Below are 23,674 nucleotides of genomic sequence, written 5' to 3' on the forward strand. Positions count from 1 at the left end.
TCCCATAGTGCTCAGAGCCATTTGAACCATTTGAATTGCCACTTTTCGCACCATACAGATTTCAAAATCTAAATCGTTTTGCAAGTCGTTTTGATCATCTGAAGACCTTACAAGACGGTAAATGACAGCAATATCTGCAAACAATCTAAGTCGGCTACTCACATTGTCTCCTATATCGTTAATATAGATCAGGAACAATAGAGGGCCTGTAACACTTCCTTGGGGAACGCCGTATATTTCTTCTGTTTTACTCGATGTCTTTCCTTCTATTACTACGAACTGTGACCTTTCTGACAGGATATCACGAATCCAGTCGCACAACTGAGGTGATATTCCATAGGCACACAGTTTGGTTAGAAGACGCTTTTGAGGAACGGTGTCGAAAGCTTTCTGGAAATCTAAAAATATGGACTCAATTTGACATCCCCTGTCGATAGCACTCATTAATTCATGAGTATAAAGAGCTAGTTGTTTCACAAGAACGATATTTTCTGAAACCGTGCAGACTATGTGTCAATAAATCGTTTTCTTCGAGGTACTTCATAATGTTCGAATACAGTATATGATCTAAAAGCCTACTGCAAATGGACGTTAGTGATATAGGACTGTTATTCAGCGGATTATTCCTACTTCCCTTTTTGGGTAATGGTATGACTCGGGCAATTTTCCAGTCTTTAGGTACGGAACTATCTGTGAGGGAGTAGTGTATAATTGCTAGATATGGAGCTATTTTATCAGCATACTCTGAGAGGAACCTGAGTGGTACACATTCTGGACCGGAAGGCTTGCCTTTATTACGGGATTCAGTGAGTCAGACTGGTATCCCGCCGCTGTCTGGTGCCTCTCTAGACACGTCTTCGCCGGTGACCAGGGCTCAGTTCGAAGCGGGACCCATCACTGAAAATTCCACTCCGGCCAATGACACTGTCTGGAGACGCCCCGAACAGCGGTAGGATACCAACTCGATTGTAGCCCGCCGTACGGCCAGACAACCAGGAGTGATGGTCTGGGCTCTCATTTCCCTTTTCATTTCGTAGCCGCATCCCTTTGGTTGTTATCCGTGGCACCCTTACAGCACAGCGACACCTCGACGATATTCCACGTTCGGTTTTGCTTCCCTTCTTGGTAGGCCATTCTGGTCTTACAATACACCAAGACACTGCCAGGCCACACACGGGGACAGTTGTATGGTGATGACGCTGTGGTGTACGGTAAGGTGTCGAAGTTGAGTGACTGCAGGACGATACAAAGTGACGTAGACAAGATTTCTAGGTGGTGTGATGAATGGCAGATAGCTCTAAACGTAGAACAATGTAAGTTAATGCAGATGAGTAGGGAAAATAGACCCATGATGTTCGGATACAGCTTTAGTAATGTCCTGCTTGCCACAATAAAGTCGTCTAAATAACTCGGCGTAATGCTGCAAAGCGATATGAAATGAAACGAGCATGGGAGGATTGTGGTAGGGAAGACGAATGATCGACTTCCGTTTATTAGGAGAATTCTAGGAAAGTTTGGTTCGTGTGTAAGGGAGATCGCAAATAGGACGCTAGAGCGAGCTGTTCTTGAGTGCTGTTTGGGTATTTGGGATCAGTACCAGGTCGGATTAAAGCAAGACATCGAAGCAATTCAGAGGCGAGCCTGCTAGTTTCATTACTGGCAGGTTCGAACAACGCGCAAGTGTTACGGACATGCTTCGGGAAGACAAAAGGGAATTGCTGAAGGGGAGGCGACATTCTTTTCGACGAACACTGTTGAGAAAGTTTAGACAACCGGCATTTGACGCTGACTGCAGGACGATTCTACTGCCTACAACATGCCCTGCACGTAAGGAAGCCGGCAACTGTGGCCGAGCGGTTCTAGGCGCTTCAGTCCGGAACCGCGCGACTGCTACGGTCGCAGATTCGAATCCTGTCTCGGGCATGAATGTGTGTGATGTCCTTAGGTTGGTTAGGTTTAAGTATTTCTAAGTTCTAGGGGACTAATGACCTCACTTGTTAAGTCCCATAGTGCTCAGAGCCATTTGAACCATTTGAAAGCGCACGTATGGACCACAAATATAAGGTACGAGAAATAAGGACTCATACAGACGCATATAGATAGTCGTTCTATCGTCGCTCGATTTCCGAGTGGAACAGGAAAGGAAATGACTAGTTGTGGAACGGGGTACCCTCCGCCACCCACAGTACGGTCGATTTCGGAGTATCTACAAAGATGAAGATGTAGATGTGGATGTAGGTACAAATGTAGATGTAGTTTCTCTACTGCATGTCTTGGTGTTTGCCAAACTCTACCTTGGCCAGCAAGGTCGCCGGATCTCTCGCCTCTTGCGAACGTTTGGAGCATTAAGGGCAGGGTTCTACAGCCAGCTCGTGATTTTGACCATCTCATGCGTCAAATGGACAGAATCTGGCACGATATCCCTCAGGAGCACACCGAGCAAGTCTATCAATCAATGCCAAACCGAATAACTGTGTTTGCATACGGGTTGGAGGTGGACCAACGCGTTATTGACTTTCTCAGTTTGAGAAGCTCTTTCTCTTGAATAACTCATCCAATTTTTCTACAATTGTAATCATTTTATGTCTGTAGATACACATCAAATCTACCGATTTCCTCCCATTCCGGTAATCACTTCGTGGTGCTTAGGATCTTTTGTTCCTTCTTTTTATGTCTTAGAGCGTATGTTATACATACATTATCTAGGACCTGCGGAAAACGAGTGCCACATATTAACTATACGTGCAACACTAGCGTTTAGCTTTTTCCAGCTGGTGAATAGATGACAGGAAAGTGTAGCACTGGAGCACGTTCACGGAAGCAGTGAGGCGAGTTCCGCCTGAATCGATGGAGGATGTGGGAGTGTCTAGCTTACCTTTCCCCCTCCTTCCGACGCTGGCGGGATTAAATTACTCGCCCCGACCGCAGAGACCCCAAGTTTGCCTGCAGCTGGTCGCGGGCGATACGGGAAGCGAAGTGAGGGAGGGGCAGGTTTAAGTGAGTCCGCGATGCGCCGAACGCCGAGTCAGTTCTGGCCCGCCGACCGCAGTCGCGGCCGACGGTTAATTCAGCTGACGGGATCCTGGAGCAGCTGGCCCGAGCTAATTGCCTCGACAGGGAAGACTTGGCTGTCCGCGGCACGTCCCACTCTGTAACTAACTCGCTGGGTCAGTTAGGAAAACTAATACGCCTCACGTGAAAAGCGAGTATAGAACTTTATTGACCTTGTGTTTGCCTTGCCACTGATGTTTCATACATTAAATAAAACATCAGGTCAAACAGTTTACAAGAAGCGTCCACTCGTATGAAACCTTCAGAAATGTCTCAGTTTAGCCGATTCCATATGTGGTGGTTATTATTATTTAGCGTATGGCATTACATATGAACAGCCACTAGAAATTGTAGATTACATAGTTTTACAAAATTTTACAAAAATATATTAATTTCATAATTTATTATTTTAAAAAAATAAGTCTATAAATTATCTAATTTGTTGATCCATTCAAGGGCTGCCTCTGTCACTTCAAAGAAATCTTGCAAGTTCCCATAGTAGGCTCTTCTGCTGCAGCTTATTACAATGTGATGAATCGTCTGGTGTTCATTTCCACAGTCACACTGAGAAGATGAAGCCCATCCCCGTCGTCAGAGGTTTTCAGCACAGATGCCGTGGCCTGTGCGGATCCGATTGTTTTCCAGGCACGTCGCGTTAGTTCCATACCTGCTAGTCTTGTGTCACGTCTTTGGAGGGTCTGATGTTCATCTTGGGCAATAGAGTTCCACATTTCTGTCCACTTTTTGTTGATACTGCCTGTAGCGATTCTGCCAGTAGGGCAGATGACTGCCTAGATTGTAATCGGTCCATTCTGAGTGCAAGAACGTCATATGTGGTGCTATAAGGGGCGTACAGTGTAATTGGCCACACTTTCCCACCCGAGTTTTGCGATAATGAAGACAGTCCGTCCTTGCACTGACTTGGTGAGCCACCGCGTAGGAATTCTTCTTACCTGTTACGGGGAGACGCAGTCGTAGTTTTATGTCCTCTTGCAGAACCGTAGCGGCGTTGTCGGATTCTGAAAGTGCACACTACTGTCTATTTTTTACGTAATGAAGTGGGAAGAAGTTTTTGTGCAAATAATTTTTGTACTAGATGCCATTATGGTTCGTTTATTTAAGAAACACCGCAAAATGAAGTTGCTCACAGCGATTATAAACTATTAACGGTACGAGAGCATGGTCTCCCTCATGTCTAGACCGAAAGGTATACTATCGACGACTGCCGACTATGGCGAACCGTTTGTAACTTGACCGTACAATCGGTTTAGCGCGTATAAGGTCGTACATCTTCCGTTATGTCAAAGTTATTCATTTATTTATTAATATCGACCTTTTCTGGCATTGGAAAATTATTGAAAAACACTATTTACGACCCGTAGACTCTTCCTAATGTCTGATTGGCAAAAGGCAACTTTTCTTAACAAAAAATGGTTCAAATGTCTATGAGCACTATGGGACTTAACATCTGTGGTCATCAGTCCCCTAGAACTTAGGACTACTTAAACCTAACTAACCTAAGGACATCACACAACACCCAGTCATCACGAGGCAGAGAAAATCCCTGACCCCGCCGGGAATCGAACCCGGGAACCCGGGCGCGGGAAGCGAGAACGCTACCGCACGACCACGAGCTGCGGACACTTTCCTAACAAATGTTTATTAATAACAATTACTTGTTCGCTCCAGAATAAATGTGCTTTCTCTACGTATTTCTTTTCTGGCGTAAAGAGCGATTTCCACATCGGCAGCCCATCCTACTGGCTCTAACAGCGCCAGGTGGCCAACCGCCTCGGCTAGGCAGCATGGGAACCTGCCGCTAGCTCCTTACTCCGTAGGTACTGCACAGCTGATACACTCAGTTCACGTAAGTGAAATAGCAAAACTGGAAATAATGTAAATTGCGCTCTTATCTGCAGATAAGCGGTTGTTGTAAAGCCTCGTCGCCAGTTCAGTGAAGGCCTCGCCGCCGTTGATACGCAGGCCGAGTCGCTACTGTTTTTACGGTAGGCCGTGAAACGGCTTCTGGTCCAGTACACCGCCAAGAGAATTTCTCCCTGCCACTATTACACAGCTTTGGCCCAGGGTCACGTAAAAGGAGAGGTGAACGAAGGTTTTGCAACATCCAATAAATTAGTGACAAAGTCACACAAATGAGTTAAATGGTTTACTTATCTTTGTGGCTATTTGAATAATGAAGTGTGCAATACTGCTTGTAATATAACAGAACAAAGGTCCTCAATGGCTAAGTGCAAATAATCGTAGGTAAACTTCACAGTACATAGCAAATGCAATTCACAACAACCGTCTGTTCACTTCTGAGAGTTCACTAAACGACGTTCCCTATCTGAGTCAGCCTTGGACGGTGATCTACACTCCTGGAAATTGAAATAGAACACCGTGAATTCATTGTCCCAGGAAGGGGAAACTTTATTGACACATTCCTGGGGTCAGATACATCACATGATCACACTGACAGAACCACAGGCACATAGACACAGGCAACAGAGCATGCACAATGTCGGAACTAGTACATTGTATATCCACCTTTCGCAGCAATGCAGGCAGCTATTCTCCCATGGAGACGATCGTAGAGATGCTGGATGTAGTCCTGTGGAACGGCTTGCCATGCCATTTCCACCTGGCGCCTCAGTTGGACCAGCGTTCGTGCTGGACGTGCAGACCGCGTGAGACGACGCTTCATCCAGTCCAAAACATGCTCAATGGGGGACAGATCCGGAGATCTTGCTGGCCAGGGTAGTTGACTTACACCTTCTAGAGCACGTTGGGTGGCACGGGATACATGCGGACGTGCATTGCCCTGTTGGAACAGCAAGTTCCCTTGCCGGTCTAGGAATGGTAGAACGATGGGTTCGATGACGGCTTGGATGTACCGTGCACTATTCAGTGTCCCCTCGACGATCACCAGTGGTGTACGGCCAGTGTAGGAGATCGCTCCCCACACCATGATGCCGGGTGTTGGCCCTGTGTGCCTCGGTCGTATGCAGTCCTGATTGTGGCGCTCACCTGCACGGCGCCAAACACGCATACGACCATCATTGGCACCAAGGCAGAAGCGACTCTCATCGCTGAAGACGACACGTCTCCATTCGTCCCTCCATTCACGCCTGTCGCGGCACCACTGGAGGCGGGCTGCACGATGTTGGGGCGTGAGCGGAAGACGGCCTAACGGTGTGCGGGACCGTAGCCCAGCTTCATGGAGACGGTTGCGAATGGTCCTCGCCGATACCCCAGGAGCAACAATGTCCCTAATTTGCTGGGAAGTGGCGGTGCGGTCCCCTACGGCACTGCGTAGGATCCTACGGTCTTGGCGTGCATCCGTGCGTCGCTGCGGTCCGGTCCCAGGTCGACGGGCACGTGCACCTTCCGCCGACCACTGGCGACAACATCGATGTACTGTGGAGACCTCACGCCCCACGTGTTGAGCAATTCGGCGGTACGTCCACCCGGCCTCCCGCATGCCCACTATACGCCCTCGCTCAAAGTCCGTCAACTGCTCATACGGTTCACGTCCACGCTGTCGCGGCATGCTACCAGTGTTAAAGACTGCGATGGAGCTCCGTATGCCACGGCAAACTGGCTGACACTGACGGCGGCGGTGCACAAATGCTGCGCAGCTAGCGCCATTCGACGGCCAACACCGCGGTTCTTGGTGTGTCCGCTGTGCCGTGCGTGTGATCATTGCTTGTACAGCCCTCTCGCAGTGTCCGGAGCAAGTATGGTGGGTCTGACACACCGGTGTCAATGTGTTCTTTTTTCCATTTCCAGGAGTGTATAACCAAGTTGGCCGGAGCAGCTCTTCTGTCTACCGAGTAGACTTCTGTCCGTTGTCTGGTCATTGGCGGATTTTGTCGGTCGGCAATTGACCAAGGAAAAGTCGATATCTTCATTCCCAGCGCCGGCCGTGGCGATGGTGGGACTCGTGCAAGTGGCGAGTCCCTACGCCACTGGCGCCAGCTGGCATCTCTGCGGCTGTGGTGCTTTTGCCCTGGCTGTATCTTGTTCTGACGACACAGCGGGGGTACCTTACAAATTAATCCCTAAACCCAGTTAATACTCAGATGCGAAAATAGCTTTGAGAGTTCCAAAAGATACTGTTACAGGTCGGCTGCTCCTCGCAATAGAAACAAAAAGTATGCTGGGCAAAACAAGTTAGTCACTTATAAGGGGCAGCACATACTCTTCACCACAGATTTCGTTGAAATTGTTGGTATATGCAGGACGTAGCCAGAAATGAAAGTGACACAAATGGGAGCTCCATATGGCCAGGCGTTTGGGAAATAGCATTTATGGCGCCACTAGGACGAGGCATGAGCCATGTGCGTTAGCCAAGACTCACGGCAGCGGGTAGCACAGCGGGAAGAGAACGGTAATCCTGATATCATGGGTCGAGTGCCCCTGTTTCAATTTTTACTTTACTTTCACTGCAAAATACATCGAAATAACGTACAATCTATTAATGTTTTCATGAAAGGCACGACGAGTAAACGAAGAGGTAAATTTGTAATTTCAAATAATTTTCGAGGACAGGACTCCTCCATGCACTCTGCTACTGCAACCGTGCGATGCCTACTTTAATCGTCAGGTAAAGAATTTCACTAAAAACTTCAAAACTGTGCTAGCCTCATCGACAGGGGAAAAAGAAATCGCACCCCGAGAAGACTGCATCAGAATACATTCCATTGCACATCACTAGCTATCTACGGCAGTATTTGGTGTAATGATGTGTTTTATAGTTTACAAAAGGTTTTAAATTTGCGTCCTAGGGTATAACAAAGTTTCTGTGATTACATAGATTTACACTTTAATAAGTATGCGATCACAAAAACTTTGTTGCATTTTAGCTGTAAAGAAATCATCGCTACCGTCTGATGATGGGTTCAGGTCAGAAACTAGTAACGGTCAATAAAATTATGTAAAGAAAGAAACCTTGTAGCTGGTTGCATTATTTCTACAGTGTAAATTACGAGAACACCATTGGTGTTCTCTGACCAAAATAGAAACAGGATGAAATTTAATTTACGAAAACAGCACAGCTGTTCTCTGACGATCATGGATACAAATACTGACGAAATGGCGTCCTATGTGTGGTTTGCTGCCGACCTGTTCTATGGGACAGAACATTTTATGACTGTAAACTACACTGAAATGCCAAACAAACTGGTATAGGCATACGTATTCAGACACAGAGATACGTGAACAGGCAAACTACGTCGCTGCTGCCGGCAGGGCATATATAAGGCAACAAGTGTTTGGCGCAGTTGTTAGATCGGTTACTGCTGCTACTATGGTTATCAAGATTTAAGTGAGTTTGAACGTGCTGTTATAGTCGACGCACGAGCAGTGGGACACTGTATCTACGAGGTGGCGATGAAGTGAGGATTTTCCCGTACGACCAGTTTACCCTTCCAGTGGCGTATTTGTGAATGTTTCTCTTACTCCCATACTGCTATGGAGTTTTGGAAACTAATTCCATCAAATCAAAACACTATGGGGCTCTGGTTAAGGTTCTTGATAGCTTAAACAGATGTCTGCTAGATGCACATATGAACCTTACACATAATCCTGTTTATTGTGCCTTGAGCCCTGAATGCTTTTATTCTAATTAAGGAGCTATTTCAGACTATAACTTAGTAGAACAGCAGTGAATAAGAACATGCAAAATACACTAACGTGCGGATTTTTGTGTTCCCAAAGCTAGAAAAACTCTTATGACAAAACTAACTATGCCTAAATAATTAGCGCGTCTGCTCTATAGTTTTCCACTTCACATTGTCAGTGCCAGAGCACTTCGTCTACCATTTATTGTTCTTTGTCGATACACTACAGTAATTGAAGTTTGGGTACTTCGACATTAAAAAAATAGATGAACTGTGTTTTTTCAAAGCCCAAGGTAGACCAGTTTCGTCAAACCAGTTCATAACTTTTACAAAAAAATCATTTAGCATTTTTCGCCTCGGCGCTTTCTGACTCAGCTTGACAAGAATGATTGTTCTTGGAGATGTGGTCCGTCTCTGCCACTAAATGGAAAGCTATACGTTTTGTGCAATACCCTTTTCCCTCTTTTTATTTGTGAAGTATATTCAGTTGTCTGTAATACAAGGTTATTCCTTATACATAATAATTGTGTTGTATCGTAATTACAGATACGTTACTAATTTAGAGATTTCTTGTTATTGTCTTGTTGTTAGGTGAGAAACAACTTTTTCTACCACGGGTGTTGTGTACATAGTTCCGCGCAGTCAGCGCGTACACAACTTTCCCACTAGAGCGCGCCCCGCTAAGCACAACAGCGCAGGCGCAGCGCTCGTCCGTCTCCGCACTACGAGATGGCGCTGCCATAAAGACGGACCAAATTCTGCTTCCACCGATCCGCGTATTAATATGTAACGCAGCCAGTGAGATTGCTGCTAACGTAGAACCGTTTCTCCTCGCGGATCGCACTCGCGCAGTGATACCTGAAGGCGAGGTGTTATAACGAGTGTACAGACCTCCGATTAGTCAGTCTGCATTTGTCTGCACCAGTCTGCATTAGTCTGTAGTCAAGTTTGTCTGCGCCTAATAAGATTATCATATTCCTGTACATAGCAATGAAGATAAATGAATAGACACTTTGTCAAGTATCAGAGATATGTGAGAATAAGATTAACGTACCAAGACCAAAGGAACTTCAGATTGTCTATTGTAAATAGCATCCAGGATGAAGTTACGTAATGTTTATGCTTGTTATTATTTTAATAAATGTGTGTGAAAATTAATCAAGTTCTGTTTAAAGTTGGTCACCGTCAATCTGCTACTCTAAGCGTGCAAGTGGCATTTCTATCGTCTGATCTAATGGCAGAAGGTAAACACGCCACGATAAGACCACGAGACATATTGCTAACACTCGCCTACTTCGTTAGAACGACAAGTCAAATAATCTGATGGTGTGTGTACCGAAGGTCTTACAGTACGCACACCACAACAGGGTTCAATTACCGTTTGGTTCTACTAACGATTTGTGTTCTTATTGATCCACATGTCGCGTCCTGGAGTTGCGCTTAGTTGGTCTGTGCCCACCACGATATCACATTTTTGGCGATTTCGAAGACATTTCCATTGAACACATCCCTTTCACTGGTGCTGTGTGCTGTTTGTATGTATTGCCAACTGAATCAGTTAAACTTCGGCAACAAGATAAATCACTTGGATCTAAGGGCCGTAAGTTAACTAATACCCAAGAATTGCAATTACAAACAATTTAAATTGGTGAGAACAAACTGAAAATGTTGTGGGGAAGGCGAACCAAAGTGTGTGTTTTATTGGCAGAACACTTAGAAGATTTTATTTTTTATATATTCATAAGGCTCACATCCAGTGTAAAAATAGAGGTATGTAACGTTAGTATATGCATATAACAAGAATACAGAAAGACAAAACTACGTATAAAACCGACTAAATGTCAGCATCGAAATACCTAATCCATATAAGAGCTGTATCGTCAGATTTCATGAGGTAGCTTGAAATCCTCTGATAGGAACGCAAGGGCCATTCGTCTCTACTGTTCTTGATTGTTTGATCCGGAGCCCCGCAGTCACAAACCAGAGATTCTGTAGCACCCCATTTGTGAATAGAGTCTGCGCATCGGCCATGCCCAGTGCGAGCTCTGTGCAATTTGACCCATCATTTCTTGTCGAGTTATGTGCCAGCATTGCCACAGTTACACTTTCGGAACCAGTCATGCTCTTCAGGATTTTCAATAAGTTGACAGTTCAGATCCCTCAGGTCCCTCAGCTCTATATTACTGGAATCTAGCTGTTCTGGTTGCCTTCACGGTGGGTTTCTTGAACGGAGTCTATTTTGTCGTGGCATGTGTATCTCTTACTGGCTGGGTGATTCCAGGCTCTCCTGTAGCTTGCAGTATTCCGTAAGCAAGGCCTCGCTTATGCGGATTGCGGGTGGATAGATGTTTCTCAGCAGGGGTAGCTAATAAACGGGTGTTCGTCAGACTGTCCCAGTTATTAAAAGCATAGTGTTGTTTAACGGGACGTCAATCAGGTTGGTGTGGCAGCTGTTTAGTCTCACAGGGGCACAACATTCCACTGCTGAGGGGACCAGCGCAATGGGCGATGAGCACAAGGTATCTTCTGAAACTCCCCAAGTCGTTCCATACAATTTTTAAATATTACTGTTACGAGTTTTTACCTCGGCAGCGGCATTTTCAAGATGTTTTTTATACGAAAGAGTGCGGTTAAGGGTGACACAAATGTACCTAAGATAGTTCTTATGGCAGGGAGTGTTACCGTAAAGTTTCACTATGATATCTGTGTTAGCTTGTTTGTTGTTCAGATGGAATGTACATACTCCAGTTTTGGATGTATTCGGTTTAAGTTGCCACTTTCTACAATAAGCGCTCATAACGGCTAAATCTTCTGTTGCTTGTTCGAGATCTCTGATTTGACTAGCAAAATCGATATCGTCCGCGTATCACAATTTTATTCTCCTGGTACTCGGGACATTGGAGATATAAAAATAAATAAATGGCATCCGTCCATCCTTGAGGGATGATGGTGTAGCATGCTTGGTTCATAGTCTGCAGCGTCTGCTATGGCTAAAAGGTCCCACTCGAGAGTGGCAGTCCCTACTGCAGTTTGGACATGTGAAACTTGAGGGACTTCGAACAGAAGCCGCTCTGTCTCTTCGCTTTGTCCTCTTCCTGATTTGTTCCTGTGTGTGTTCGTCCTCTGAGAGCTTGACGCCGTTGCGCACAGTTACTCGCCACTTGACACGCTCATCTGCAATGCTTTCCCAGCGACTTGGATCAATTCTGGTCTTGGTCAGGTCTCTCTTGCAGACATCCTTGAAATGAAGATGTGGTCGTCCCACTGGCCTCACACCTTCCTGAAGTTCGCCGTACAGCAGCTGTTTCGGTATCCGTTCAGGATCCATGCGCCTGACATGTCCCAACCATCTTAGACGTCGATGACTCAGGAGTCCAAAGATGCTGGTTTTGCTTGCACGATGAAAGACTTCGGTGTTGGGTGCTCTATCTCTCCAAGAGATTTGAAGGATCTTCCGGAGACAGCGGAGATGGAAGCTGTTGAGTCGAGATTCATGCCTAGAAAGAGTTGTCCATGTCTCACAGCTATAGAGAAGGGTGCTTATAACACAAGCGTTGTAGACTTTTAATTTAGTTTTTGTGGTAAGCAGTCCGTTGTTCCATACTCTGTTTTTCAATCTAGCCATGACAGATGATGCCTTTTCGATTCTGTTAGTAAGTTCAGTGTCCATGGACAAGTTGCTACATATTGTGGATCCCAATTAGGTAAAGTCATCAACTATCTGGAGAGGATTTCCATTAATGCTAATGGATGGAAGGTTGGTAGTGCTCTGCGCGATGATCTTAGTCTTTTGAAGGCTGATGAGTAGACCAAACTTTTCACAGGCATTTGATAATTTGTTGATTATATACTGCAGCTCATCTTCTGCGTTCGCTACTAGAACTGCATCGTTTGCATATAACAACTCACGGATAACAACTGTATTTACGTTGGTCTTGGCCTTGAGGCGAGCAATGTTGAAAAGATTTCCATCAGACCTCGTATGTAGATACACTCCCTCCTCTCAGTTTTCAAAGGCAAATCTGAGCAGAAGGGAAAAGAAAATCCCAAATAATGTAGGAGCTAACACACACCCCTGTTTCACACCGCTATTAACAGGGGGTGCTTCTGATGTTTTACCGTTGAAGCAAATTGTTGCTTGTGTTTTCTCATGGAAAGAGACAATTATCTGCAGTAGTTTAGGTGGGCATCCAATCTTCTGCAACAGTTTGAAAAGCCCATTTCTGCTCACTAAATCAAACGCTTTAACAACGTCAATGAAAGCAATATAAAGTGGCCTCTGCTGCTCACGACATTTCTCTTGTAGCTGTCTTAAGGAGAAGATCATATCTACAGTTGACCGGACGGGCCTGAAGCCACACTGAGATTCTGGAAGCTAAGATCTGTAATCGCATTAGGATGAGTCTTGCATAAGCTTTCCCGGCTACACTTAGTAATAAAATGCCTCGGTAATTGTTACAGTCACTTCTGTTCGCTTTCTGCTTATACAGAGTAACTATCCTCGAATTCCGCATACTCATCGGGACATAACCTTCTTCCCAGCTGGTTGTGATAAGTGAATATAAATGTTTGAGAAGAACAGACTTTTTATACTTAATAACCTCTGCAGGGATCCCATCTTCACCTGGGGCCTTTCCGTTAGCAAGGGAATCTATTTCTCTACTAAGTTCTTCCATAGTAGGCATTGCATCTAGATCTTCCATAACTGGCATTTGTTTGAGTCACATGCATCCTTGCTAACTTCTGGAGGTAGTGTTCAACCCAGCGTTCCATTTGTTTGCCTTCATCAGTAATGACTTCACACGCCTTGGACTTCAGAGGAGCTGTTTTTCTGACAGTTGGTCCAATTGCTTTCTTAATACCATCGTACATTGCCTTAGCATTCCCAGAGTCGGCCGCTTTCTGTATACCTGCACATAAATTCAGCCAGTAGTTATTTGCGCATCTCCTGGATGTTTGCTGTGCCCTGTTCTTTGCTTTTCGTAGGTCATCTCGAGCTCTTTCATTTGGGTTTCTTTTGTAAGCAAGCAGGGCTTTCCGTTTAGCCTCAGTGCCTGGTTCCATTTCATCCCAATTTTGCCCGTACCAGTCGTTATTACTTTTTCCTTTTATTCCATAGGCCAATACTGCTGAGTTGTAGATTGCACCAGAGAGTTTTGCCCATTTCTTATCAACATTCCTTTCTGCTTGCACTTTTCCTGGGAAAGCACTTTCAAAATTACTGGCAAAATCCTGCTTTCTTTGTGTGTCATGAACATGATCTGTGTTGATACGGGGATGACCTCTCGGTTTAGCGTGGTGACATTTCTTAGGAGTGAGCCTCAATGTGCACGCCACTAGGGCGTGGTCTGTGTTGCAATCAGCACTATGATAACTTCGTGTCAGTAGCACATTTTTGAGACCAGTACGCCTAGCTATGACTAAGTCAAGTTGATGCCAGTGGTGAGAGCGCGGGTATCTCCAAGACACCTTGTGCTGATCCTTAAGCTGGAAATATGTGTTTGTCATACAGAGTCCATAAAAGCAGCAACCTTCAAGCAGTCTCTGGCCATTTTCATTCATTTTTCCCACCCCATGATGTCCCAGGCAATTCGGCCATATGTCGTTATCTGATCCAACTCTAGCATTAAAGTCCCCGTGAATACACAGTGTCTCGGTGCTAGGTACCTTGGCTGTTCTGTCACTGAGTAAGTCATAAAACAGATCCTTTTCTTCCATGCTGGATGATAAGGTAGCAGCGTACACATTTAGGATGTTGACAGTGCCACTTGAGGAGCATATTTTCAAATCAATAATTCGCTCTGTTCCACCGGATGGTGGCACAGTACAGTCCAGGAGGGCGTTTTTAACAGCAAATCCTACGCTATGATTTGGCTCGTCTTGAGACTTCCCCTGCCAGAAGAATATGTAATTATCCTCCCTGATAGAGCCCGCGTCTGGAAGCCGCGTCTCCCGCAGTCTCGCGATGTCAACATTCAAACGATGGAGCTCTCTGTCAATTACGGCAGTCTTACGGATGAAATCAACCTCTTGGGCATCGTCAATGTACCTTGGACACATGGTCCTAACATTCCAGGTGGCAATACGAAATAGTGATTTCTTTATTATTTCATTTTTGTTTTTAGTAGGTGTACTGTATCAACCCGCTTGTCGAAGATTACTTCTAATCTCCACACACCCCGTGAAGCAGGCGGATAGTGGCGGGACAGCACTATATTGGCTGGGGGCTGCCCAGCTTGAGGCGGGCGGTAGCTGTCCAATGAGATGCAATGATCTCCCCCACCGTCGGAAGTGGCCCCTGGCACTCGAGTCTTACGCCAATCAGACAGAGCTTATAACTGCCTCTTCCCGTGTTGTGCCGAAGTCCTTGGACGTCGCTGAAGTGTCCTCTCCAGGATGCTAAAAGCCTGAGCGATAAATATGAAGACACGTGAGTTGCCCAATCATCACGGTCTCCCTCTCGACCTAAATGATAATATCCAGAGGAAAGGCAAGTCAATACGCCTGGTATCACTTCGGTTGCAGGAGCTGCCGAAAGGGGACGTAGTACGCCGCCCAACCGCCTTTGGGGCCCCACTCCAGATGTTCTTTCAGGGTTTTCTCCCTTAGCCTTCAGCTCTCCCGAGACCAACCACAAGGCAGTGGTGTGTTAAGGTAATTAGAGAAAGAAAAGGAATGGTAACTGAGGAGAGGGTAGGGAATAGGATATATAGGATGTAAGACGGGTCGTTGGAGATACAAAAGTTGAATAATAGGGGGCCTAAGACGGAGCCCCGTTGTAGATCATTACTTAATTTCCTCTCCTTGCGTACATTTTCTCTCACTTAAACATGGAAATAGCTTTTGCTTATCATGGAATTGACGAGATTTACAGGTTTTCGGCATCGGATTGTTTTTAATAATTTGTATATCGTCTCTTCTCTCCAAACTGTGTCATATGCCGCAATTAAGTCTACGAACGCGACAGATGTCTTCACGATTTCTTGGAAACCAACTTCTATGAAAATTGTTAGAACCAATAGAACGAATCGGCAGCCAGACCAGATACTGGATTTCCGGGCTACAAACATGTACACTTAGAAGATGCAAAAGATCTACTAAGGAGACTACCTACACTACGCTTGTCCGCCCTCTTGTGGGGTACTCTTGTGCGGTGTGGGATCCTTACCAGATCGGATTAACGGAATAATTCCAGAAAGTTCAAAGAAAAGCAGTACTTTTTGTAATATCGAGAAATAGGGGAAAGACTCTTACGTACATGATACAGGACTTGGGGTGGAAATCATAAGAGCACAGGCGTTTCACGTTGCGGCGGGATCTTCTCACGAACTTTCTCCTCCGAATGAGAAAATATTTTTTTTATGCCGAAAAACATATGGAGAAACGATAATCATAATAAAATAAGGGATATCTGACCTCAAACCGAAAAATATAGGTATTCGTTTCTTCCGCACGCTGTTCGATTGTGGAACAACAGAAAATTATTGTGAAGGTGATTTGATGAACCCTCTGCGAGGCCCTTAAATGTGATCTGCAGAGTACCCTTGTAGGTAAAGATGTAGATGCTGAGTGTTTTTCCTTCGCGTTCTGTTTCCGTTGTGTTGTCTGCGTGAAGTTTGATATTCGTTTGGTTGTTGTGTGTGTTTGTGTTATTTTGTGGGAGTACGAGCGCGCGCGCTCGCGCTTGTGTGTGTGTGTGTGTGTGTGTGTGTGTGTGTGTGTGTGTGTGTGTGTGTGTGTTTTACAGTGAGAAGTTAATATTTTTTGATCATATTAGTTAGATAGCCACATATTTTACCGCTCATTTGAACGATACTTTCATCGAAATGACGTGTAACAAATCAGATAACAAGATACGTATACATGTTTAGTATTAACATTAATGAACACACTATCTTTAGCTCTACAGATGCGCCGGCCTGAGTGGCCGAGCGGTTCTAGGCGCTACAGTCTGGAACCGCGCGAACGCTACGGTCGCTGGTTCAAATCCTGCCTCGGGCATGGATGTGTGTGTTGTCCTTAGGTTAGTTAGGTTTAAGTAATTCTAAGTTCTAGGGGACTGATGACCTCAGAAGTTAAGTCCCATAGTGCTCAAAGCCATTTGAACAGATTTCTACAGATGCAACTACACTTAAAACTAGTTAAAAAACAGGTTACCAGTGTGTAAATCGGAATTCGTCCATGGAACGGCATGGAGCAGGAGGAGTTGTTCAGGAGAAATGATTTTTAGGTGACATTAAAATTTGCAACCCGTCAGATATTTTATGTTATTGAAAAAATGATCAAACAATTTTATTACTGCATAGTGAACTCCTTTCTGAGCCACTGACGGCTTTAATAATGGGTAATGGAGGTCATTCTTTTCATTTGGTATTTAGGTGTGGACACTACTATTCTTCCCAAATTGTGATGGGTTATTTATCACGAATTTCGTTAGTGAATATATATATTACGATGGTGCATTTGAAGTGCCCCATTCCTTGAAGAACTACCTACATGACGACCGTGGGTGAACACCAGATAATAATATTGCTCTTCGGTTTTGTCAAATCAACACTTTCTTTATAGTTAATGAGTTGACCAGAAAATGAATCCGTAAGACATTATTGAGTGGAAACGTGAAAAATGTCATATTAGGAGGTGATGTTTAAAATTTCAAGTCTTTAGTTCATCAAGTAAAGTTTAAAACAAATTCATACAAACTGCCAAGAAAGCGATATCCATTATCTATAAAATGCTTGATTTGTAAAATAAAAAAAGTGGTGGTGGTACTGTGAGTTTCCACACGGTGTTTGAGATTTCGACTCCTTAAAACGTTATTTCTGAAAGTGGGATACAACATTCGTTTTATATCGCTTCAACCGCAGCAAAAGTTATGTCGTACCACATCTCAAAATCTGCGGTTCTCATTTTCTTTCATCAAAGGAGCGTACTGTCACAAATTAAATGTGTGTGTGTGTGTGTGTGTGTGTGTGTGTGTGTGTGTGTCACTAACGCTGTGTTTTACCTGAATCGAAGCTGAAGGCGACTCATAAAGAAAGCTGCAGTGCAACGTTAAAAACATTTCTCATTGGATATATAGCATCCTTTGTGGATACGTAACGTAAAATTCCAGCCTGATGCTGCAATACCTAAAACGTGGAATGTCTTTCTCCAAATAAACGGGGAATTGCCCCAGTAAAAGGTGATGTTTATACCTGTTTTATGTTAGCAGAAGAAGCGCCCCCTAGTGCGTCGCTTCTACATGAACTCTTTAAAGCCGGTGTTATTCCTCTTACTAATACTGTGTAAAAGCGGAACCCCTTACACCTTCGGCAAAAATACTCGAAATTCCTCACTGGAAGCATTCCTTGGTAATGGACGTTGTTAACCGTGTAATTTAGCGGCCTCAGCAACACACTCACATCGGTCAAGATATTATTTACCTTCTACAGTGAATTTTTCGCTAGCATGTAAGCATTCATGAATATATACCGTCCCGAACGGGGAAATTAAAGTCGCGAGACGCTCATTCCGTGAGATTTTTTCCGTTCCAGACGTGATTTCAAAAGTAATAACGTCGACATCTGACTTTTCATGAGTGATTTTGTTGTCTAGGAAGTAAATCAGATAAAGAGTGACGAATTATCAACGATTCCACTAAGCAGTAGGGTTATTCTACAAAAAAATAAACAGATGTTACCTTCGAAAGTCTTAGACTGTGAGATTAAAATTAACATTCATGAAAACCTACGTTTGTTGCTCACCTGCGAAGTAGTAAGAAACACTGATAATGAGCGTAGTAGAAAAGAAACTATTGGATGTCCTCTAATTGTGATGTACGGGAGGCCGTTGAAAATCATGTTCATTCACTAGTAAGCAGTTAAGATGCTCTGCATGCTACCAACAAGAAAAAAATCTAGTTACGAACTTAAAGAATTCGGATGTATAGCGTGGTTGGATTCACGAAACGACATTAGAAGTTGTTGCAAACTGTAGTTCAAGGGTGGCTGAAAGATAGAATCTCTGGGGCAGGCTTACAGTTGGATTCTCATACAGAAGGAACGCAGTCGATGATCTGTAGTGTTGACGACTGGGAGAGCAGTTTTATGGTTTCCTTATATTGACACTCTTACGTAGTTTATTCAGAAGAAGCTTTGTGGCCCATCACATCTGACAGGTGAATCCGATACATTTGTCTGCTTTCTCAACGAGAGTGGAAAGATGTTTGCTGTAAACTTAGTTTCTTTTCAAAACCCAGTGACTGAGTAAAACTTGACTTACCGCCTACTCAATGTAATTCTCAGATAATGCAATGCAAAGTTAACACACAGATCAGACTTTACACGATTCACAGACAGGTTCAGGTTATCTGACTGCTGCGACAACAGGAAACCCAACCAGTCCCAAAGTTAAATGAAATAAATTTGCAACATCACGGAAAACAGCGGATCCTGTACCATGGGATGAAATCTATGAAAGGAAGAGAACTCCTGCAAAAGGACTCATGGTCCTATGTAAGAAAAAAGTAACTTAAATGCCAGAAGACTACTTCTAGCTCTCCTAGTTGTCATGAAAATTGAATCTTTCTCCTACGTGCAATTACTACACAGTTAAGGAGAGTGGAATCCAACCAGGTTGTTGGAGTGACGTCACATAAGAGCGCTTGTAACAAGTCACCGAAAAGGGTTTACGGCTTCCTGGGCTGTGAGCACCACATAAAGCCCCAGGGGATACAAAATGCACATTCCAAGCTTTGTTTATTAATGTGCTAGTGAACGCAAATGCAACCCCTTCTACTTAACCCAAACAGGATAACTATGACTTCGTAACCGCCAGGTGAGTATCAATATTCCGTCAAGGAAAAGTGTACGTCAATTGGCAGCTATGGGGCGTAGTCGGTGAGCTAGTGACTTCTACCTGAGAAGGACTTCTCGCAGTATTCGCCTCTTATCACTATCTTCTGGGTAGTAGTCCCGAGGAGTCACTCCACTAAAACTGCCTAGGCTACTATCAAGGCAGAAACCAGTTTATCAATATCAAATATATATTTCCCTGGTAGCTATCTTGCCATGAGTCTCCACCATGTATCTCTGAGTTCTGACTCAGAAAATACCGTTCTGTCGGGTGACTACCACTGCCATTTAAAAATGAATCACTTTACCCTAAATCTTTGTTTCGTTGGCAGTTTAATTAGTTACGTCTGCTTGTTAGAGTCATCTGGGATGGCCTTTGTGTAGTAACGGTAAAATGAAACTGCTACTAAACACAAATTACCTTTTAAGCAGAATCACAGGTCGATAGTACATAATTATTTTTTATAGCTTTATCATTTTTAGTAATTTCTTTGTGTGTTTAGGATAATATCTGTGTTATTTCCATATGAAACATCAAACTGACTATTACTTAAGTTTTGTTAATTCTAAATTAACTGAGGTCATCAGACAAATATTGTGTTTCATTGTTATTGAAGACTAGCGTTGTAACTGTTTAACAACCAGCGCTTACTCATTTCTGATACACATATGGTGCACACTCTTCTGCTTCACTCCAGACATATTGGCTTGTTGCATTTTATCCACTTGTAGCAAGTCTTTTTGTCTTGGGAAGCTGGATACTCAGAACAGTTGGTCCTCCTCTCAAGTTTATCTGTAGAACTTGACCATCTCCTCCAACAATAAATCACTCTTAATGGATTTCTTGCCGTATGAGGTACTTGATATCACGGGGCAGATTGGCACTCCAACTCTGATGCCTGTTCTTATCTGAGAGTGGGCCAATGTTTTCATGAACCTCATCCTTTTGGCATTAGGGTTTTGTCGAAAGTAGGATATGAAAGGGTTTACACACACCTTATGTACATAAGTGTGTAAAAAAGAGCTAACGGCCCTCTCTTACATCTCCTATTGGAAGAGTACAGGGCACACTTTAGGTCCAGAAGTTCTAACCCATATTTTGTCTTTTTGTAATAATAGGTAATTTATGGCTTCCTCTTATAGTGTACATTGCGATGCTATGGTACACAGCAGATATCTGAACAACTGCTTTGTTTTTCTCGGGAACAACAGACATCAAAGTAAAATGTAAATCATTTGCGAAACCAAAGAGAACTGATCCTACTGGTCTACATTTATCAGACTTGAATTGTGGCGGAATAACAGTTTGACATTTTTTTCATGGTTCTAAGAAATGCCGGAGATCATTTTCTCAGTTTTTCTGTCAGCCCCTTGGATGTAAAGCAGTTGTCTGCAGTGAAGTTTCAGTTTAAAACTTCAATATGTTTGCATAAGGGCACTGTTGCTTGAGTAGGTTTCAACAGTTCCTGTCCGTCTTCATTAGTCCAGTGCCCTCACTGTCCTTTCCAGCATAAATGTAAGCTATGAAAATGTACGAACTAATTGAGTCACCCATGCACTACTCGTTGACGCCGTACCTGAAGGGTTTCCTTGGCTATATGAGTATAAGCGACATCCGCACCTTCCTCTGAAAGCAACAAGCATTTTGTCAGCCTTCACTTTCTCGCTATGGCAGTACGTCAGCTAGTAATTACATATGGACTTGTTGAATATTTCGGAGATGGCAGAAGCACGGTCACTTTTTTCCCCCACCTCATGTTAGGCAGAATATACATACCGTAGGCGTTGATCAATATTTCAGACCGTTTGATAGCCTTCATTGTTCTAAATATTGGTCCTCCTGCCAGGTACCTTGGCAAACAGAGAGATCGTACTTTCATGTCCAGATCTGAAAATGGATGCGAACATTAACACACCAATGAGGGAATGAATTTCTACAGAATCATTGTGGCTATAGATTGGTTTCTTGCGCAATTCAGGTTGGTTCTCACTGACAGAAGGTTTTTATTCATGTGTAAAACCATACTGTCAATTATAGCTTGGTCACATAAACATCTCCAAATTGCACGAATGTGATAGTCTCACTGTGTCATGACTTGGCGTTCTTGTTTTGTTGGCTGTAGTGTTTTCCATACAAAATATTTTTTGTTCTTTTTTCCAGCAAAAAAATCTGGCATGCCACCTTTTTTATCCATGTGTCCTGTCAGTAATTATTTCACTTTCACCTTACAATACAGCGTTGTCGTCATAGTCGTCGTCGTCGTCGTCGTCATTATATGTATTGTATGTTAACTGGGGACCCAGGAACGACGGTGAGGCTCCATCCCCGTCGCAGCCGCAGTGGTCCACAACCCCACGACGACTACCGCAGTCCACTTCACCCCTCCGCCGCCCCACACCGAACCCAGGGTTACTGTGCGGTTCGGCCCCCGGTGGACCCGCCAGGTAACGTCTCACACCAGACGAGTGTAACCCCTATGTGTGCGTGGTAGAGTAATGGTGGTGTACGCGTACGTGGAGAACTTGTTTGCGCAGCAATCGCCGACATAGTGTAACTGAGCGGGAATAAGGGGAACCAGCCCGCATTCGCCGAGGCAGATGGAAAACGGCCTAAAAACCATCCACAGACTGGCCGGTTCTCCGGACCTCGACACAAATGCGCCGGGCGGATTCGTGCCGGAGACCAGGCGCTCCTTCCCGCCCGGAAAGCCGTGCGTTAGACCGCACGGCCAACAGGGCGGGCTCATCATCATCATCATCATCATCATTACTCTCACTTACTACCAGCCTCTTAGGATTTTGTTTCTTTTCTGATCACCAATAAATGTAAAAACAGAAACAGTGCCTGAATAATCATTTTCCACCTGAGATTCATCACTGCACTCCTGCAACCACTCTGAAAAAAAATCAAATGGTTCAAATGGCTCTGAGCACTATGGGACTTAACTTCTAATGTCATCAGTCCCCTAGAACTTAGAACTACTTAAACCTAACTAACCTAAGGACATCACACACGTCCATGCCCGAGGCAGGATTCGAACGTGCGACCGTAGCGGTCGTGCGGTTCCAGACTGTAGCGCCTAGAACCGCGCGGCCACTCAGGCCGGCCCACTCTGAAAGTTTCTTCTAAGAACTGCCATCAGTGCACTGTATTTTGTCACTTCTTCAGCCTCTCGTCAATTTACGAGCACACTCTGAAGCCTTATTCGCCATGGCATCTTCTAAAACATATGTTTTTACGTATAATACAAAACATTTGTTCTAACAGACCGAGGCATTTCATACGTAACGCGAAACATTGTCAGATAGACGACGTTTTATGAATTTAATGAATACCTACAATGAGAAGCCACAAACTGAGCAGCAGTGTTTCTTCTGTGTATAGGGTTAGGTGGAGTTAATCCCACCCAGTAATTTCTAGTGGCTATAAAACGCTTATCCGAGGTCGGATTTTAACGTTACGTACGTTAAATTATAGGTAATACACTACTGGCCATTAAAATTGCTACAGCAAGAAGAAATCCAGATGATAAATGGGTATTCATTGGACAAATATATTATACTGCAACTGACATGTGATTATATTTTCACGCAATTTGGGTGCATAGATCCAGAGAAATCAGTACCCAGAACAACCACCTCTGGCGGTAATAACGGCCTTGATACGCCTAGGCATTGAGTCAAACACAGCTTGGATGGCGTGTACAGGTACAGCTGCCCATACAGCTTCAACACGATACCACAGTTCATCAATAGTAGTGACTGGCGTATTGTGACGAGCCAGTTGCTCGGCCACCATTGACCACACGTTTTTAATTGGTGAGAGATCTGGAGAATGTGCTGGCCAGGGCAGCAGTCGAACATTTTCTGTATCCAGAAAGGCCCGTACAGGACCTGCAACATGCGGTCGTGCATTATCTTGCTGAAATGTAGGGTTTCGCAGGGATGGAATGAAGGGTAGAGCCACGGGTCGTAACACATCTGAAATGTAACGTCCACTGTTCAAAGTGCCGTCAATGCGAACAAGAGGTGACCGAGACGTGTAACCAATGTCAGCCCCTACAATCACGCCGGGTGATACGCCAGTATGGCAATGACGAATACACACTTCCAATGTGCGTTCACCGCGATGTCGCCAAACACGAATGCGACCATCATGATGCTGTA

The 23,674-nt window shown here is 44.3% G+C and overlaps 1 protein-coding gene across 1 annotated transcript; it reads right to left on the reverse strand.

Moving 5' to 3' along the window:
* Positions 1–13,334: 13,334 nt before the first annotated feature.
* Positions 13,335–14,732, reverse strand: LOC124709050. Its single transcript, XM_047240697.1, has one exon. The coding sequence runs from the start codon at positions 14,730–14,732 to the stop codon at positions 13,335–13,337; it is 1,398 nt and encodes a 465-aa protein (XP_047096653.1).
* Positions 14,733–23,674: the final 8,942 nt, after the last annotated feature.

Source organism: Schistocerca piceifrons, chromosome 7, assembly GCF_021461385.2.
Source record: "Schistocerca piceifrons isolate TAMUIC-IGC-003096 chromosome 7, iqSchPice1.1, whole genome shotgun sequence".
Classification (NCBI taxonomy): Eukaryota; Metazoa; Arthropoda; class Insecta; order Orthoptera; family Acrididae; genus Schistocerca; species Schistocerca piceifrons.

Bases quoted from the DNA above. Each gene is read 5' to 3' on its own strand.
- LOC124709050 (XM_047240697.1), bottom strand. From the start codon at position 14,732: ATGTGTCCAAGGTACATTGACGATGCCCAAGAGGTTGATTTCATCCGT.